The sequence below is a fragment of the Sesamum indicum genome, linkage group LG2 (genome assembly GCF_000512975.1).
Source record: "Sesamum indicum cultivar Zhongzhi No. 13 linkage group LG2, S_indicum_v1.0, whole genome shotgun sequence".
NCBI classification, from domain to species: Eukaryota; Viridiplantae; Streptophyta; class Magnoliopsida; order Lamiales; family Pedaliaceae; genus Sesamum; species Sesamum indicum.
The window spans coordinates 5,722,748-5,726,826 of NC_026146.1; the positions used below are offsets into that span (position 1 = coordinate 5,722,748).

At 37.3% G+C, this 4,079-nt stretch overlaps 1 protein-coding gene across 1 annotated transcript in view; it reads left to right on the top strand.

The window, feature by feature from the left end:
- The window catches only part of LOC105155471, a 13,267-nt gene continuing 10,368 nt past the window's right edge, over positions 1,181-4,079 (top strand). Inside the window, exon 1 of the mRNA XM_020691927.1 lies at positions 1,181-1,187. Coding sequence (XP_020547586.1) covers positions 1,181-1,187 — 7 coding nt within the window. The remainder of the gene's footprint in view (positions 1,188-4,079) is intronic.

Below are 4,079 nucleotides of genomic sequence, written 5' to 3' on the forward strand. Positions count from 1 at the left end.
ACCTCAAAATGATTCATATCTGAAGTATTTATAGGGCCCAAGTGTAAAGTATGGACTAGGCCACATGTCACCATCCAGGCACTCATGGCGTTTTATCGTGTGGTGGAGTATTCAACACTCAATTTGGGTGATTGTTCGGGCTCCAGAGGATCCAACCCGAGCACAAATACGTGGATCCTGGGGTTTTTAAGCTATTTATGTATATAGGAGGAGCTTTTTCATCTTTTTATTACCCCATCAATGTAAATCCCCTGTGATTTGAAAAATTACATCTAAAACATCCAAAGTTTGTTTTTTTCTAACAAATAAGCTCCTTCGTTAGTCAAAATTTACTGAATTTTTTTATAATAACATAAAAATTGAATCGGGGCTCAAAAAAGCAGAGAAATGAAGAAGTGACGTCCAAGCCCGTGGATGAGAATTGATATTTACCCTCAATTGGTTGATTACTGACTTATTACAAATCAAATAATTTTTTATGAACTAAACTACTCTTATAACAGTACATCTTCACATGCATTAATGCATGAAGACGTATAAGGGTAATTTGATCATAAAAAAGATTTATTTGGCATGCAATAAGTTTGTAATAAGTAAATTTGTGGGTTAATATAAATTTTTTTGTTAATATCAGCAAATTTTGTGAATTTTGACTAACGAATGGACTTATTTGTTAGACAAAAACAAACCTCACGGGTGCTAAATATAATGTCCCAAACCACAGAAGGTCTACGTGTAATTACACCAAACTTCAGGAGAGAGGAGTGTAATTATCCCTATTTTTTTAAATGATATTTTGTTGTGGTTACCACATATTATGATTGTGTTGTGGTTTAAGATCCTGTCATACTCATGTTATCTGTTTAAATTATTTGTTAATGTATTTTGTAGGATTAAATATATGTTTAGATTTATATGTGTTAACCTCCATATAATTAGATTTTAATTCTTGATACATATCGATTAATTATATTAATAGGACTAACAAACTTATAGTTGTAGGCGTAATTGTCCCTGGTGAACAACCTATGTGAAGCACACTAGATTACCATCAAGACCATCCTTGAGTATTTGAAAAGGACTCAAGTACACACATGTGCTGGTGAAGCACGCTGGACTACCGTCAAGACCATCCTTAAGTACTTGAGAAGGATTCAAGAGATGTTCTTGGTGTACGGCCATGGAGAGTCAGTATTGGAAGGGTATAGGAATGCTAGTTTTCAATCTGATGTAAATAATGTTAAGTCTTAATCCGATATCATATTCCAACTGAATGGTGGTGTGGTAGCTTGGAAGAGTTCCAAGCAGGATACCATAGTTGATTCCACCATAGAGGCTGAATACATAGCAACTTCGGAAGCTGATAAGAAAGCGGTTTGGATGAAAAACTACATCCAACATTTTGGGTATAGTGCTTTGCATTCTCGAGCCCATATCTTTTGTGAGCCGAGATCTCATCACAAATCCAAGCACACTTTTAGACACTACCATCTACTACGAGAGATGGTGGGCATATGTGATGTGAGAGTGGATCTCGTCAGTATGACAGATTTGCTGACCAAGCTCGTTTCATATATTGCCATACTCAGCATCTGGACAAGATGGGACTAAAGCACATGGATGATTGGCTTTAGTTAAGTGGGAATTGTCAGAATAGTTGACCAAAAAGCCAATTAGATTGGCTTTATTGTAATCTATTTAAGTAATTTCTTTTCGTTTTGTGATATCGAATTAAATGAATAAGAGCCGGTATTCATTTAGCCTTACTGTTTTGTTCTTACTCCTGTAATTTTCATACATTGCAACAAAGCCCACAGACCACTAATGAACTAATGAAGTTGGGTTTGTGTATTTGATGGCAACTACGAAACCATCTTGCGATGGTTGGATCTAAAATGTTCCAAATCGAGAGGCCTAAGAATGGGCATCAAGGGTTCTATTAGGACCTGCACTAAATATTGCGTCTATATGATGGGTGACGTATTTCATAGGCAGCAAGCATATGATGTCTATGCAATATTAGTGGGTGGTTGACAAAGGTTGTTAAGCCGACTAAATTGACTTGTGGGGAATTGTTATATGGAAGCTTGTAAGGCTTGGTCCGTATGACTTAAACTCCTTAGCTCCAATAATATGGGGTTTAGTCCTCAAACTTGAGGATCCACTCAGTCTCATATATAAGACGGCTGTATCTAGGGTCTAATAAAAGACAACCATGTTGATGTGGTTATTATAAGTCTTATTCTAGTTAGAACATGTATGAAGACTGGTGAGTTCCAAGAAAGGATCCATCGCCTATCATGAGATGATTAAATAAATTCCATTTGGACTTTTAAAAATTAATTAGATTAATTCTATGGAGGCCAAACTTATGGGTTTAATTCAGAGAAAAAACCATTACAAGATTTCACAATCCTATATAACAAATGTGGAGAGGATAACATATAAAAAGAAACCAGGAGTTTGCGACCTAGTAAGTGGGATGCAGAAAACAATGCCAAAAAATTCACAAAGGAAGTGTCCTGATCAAAATATTACATCAGAACGATGAATCATAGGATATTCCTCATAATCTTTGGAACGAGTTAAGCAGGGTTGATCCCTAAACGATTAATAATATGGTCAATACTATCATCTATAGGGAATCGAAGACCAAAGTCTAAGAGGGACAAATGTAAAATTAAGCAATTGGGTGGTGGATGATGCATAACTTCGTCCGCTAAGGAGACGTGGATAGCATAATCACGAGGAATATGATAATTGCGTCTAGTCTTGGGTATATCTTCTAACTTTTAGAGAACATCGAATACGGAGAGAAGCACATATCCGAGCTTCCTCACTATTTTGGGGGGAATTAGCGAGGTTGGCAAGATCAGGACCCCTAGGAGGCGAGTTGGTGCCAATAGGAGCGATCCTCAATTTCCATATCATGAGGGTGTGCGGATGAAAAGGAACTCGGCCCAAATTCGGAGTCGGAACCATTACTAGAATTACTTCTAGAAAACCTATTGGACATAAATAAATGCAAGCAAAAGGAGGGGATGTACCTAAGGAGGGTTGTGAGGATGGATCATGTAGGATCATATGTACACAACTGGTGAAGATCGCCAAAGATGAAGAGTTGGTGCCGAATTTTACAAGCAAAGTTGAGGTGGAGAATGGATACCCATTTTTATAAGGAGACTTGGAGGTGGTGCATCCAAAGGGTGGTAAATGAAGGGACATATCTCTTAAACAATTTATATTTAAGCCCAGAACATTAAAATTTGGCCCACCCGCCAAAAAGAACATTCGGGTTGGAAGAGTAAATGATGTGGGCTTCAATATATTGGTGAAAAGTGTCCATCAAAGCCTAATAGGACTAGGCTGAGAAAAGGTCTTTAGAGGAAGGTCCGAAAGGATCCAAGCCCATAGCGGAATAAACCCTGGTTTTTAGCGATGGATAAAATATGGTGTCATCCTAGACTACAACAGATGCGAATCGTACATTTGGGGGGGGGGGGACAATGTAAGTACTCTATTTAAAGAGATCTCAAGTATCTTTACTATTAACTTGTCACTATTTACTTCCAATATATAAACTCTCCTACCCAACTAACCTGATAGTTGGAGTGCTGACACTAGGATCAAGCCAGATCTCTTTTGTAGGTCTTCATCTTTTTGTTTACACAGATCCAATGCCAAGTCCTATTCTGAGAGATAAAAGTACGAGGTAGCATATCACGCATATAAGCAAGGCACATACTTTCTTATTCATGTAATAATAATAATAAATAAAAATTGTGTTCTGAAAATCTTCAAAATGTCCTATATTTATATCCTATATACAATCTCGAGTTATTTTCGATGATCCCAAAAAATAATATTCCCTCCATTTAAATAAAATACACACGTATACATAGAAATATCGTACCATATAACAAAGACGGACCCACCTTACAATTGGAGTTGGGAGGGGAGAGAGAATTGTGGTACAGCATCAACGGAGTTTCCAAGCTAGTACGACAAATCTGTGTTGTCTGATTAGAGCAGGAGAAGCACGTGTCTGAAATTTTCACTTGGGTCCATGTGGACGTGTC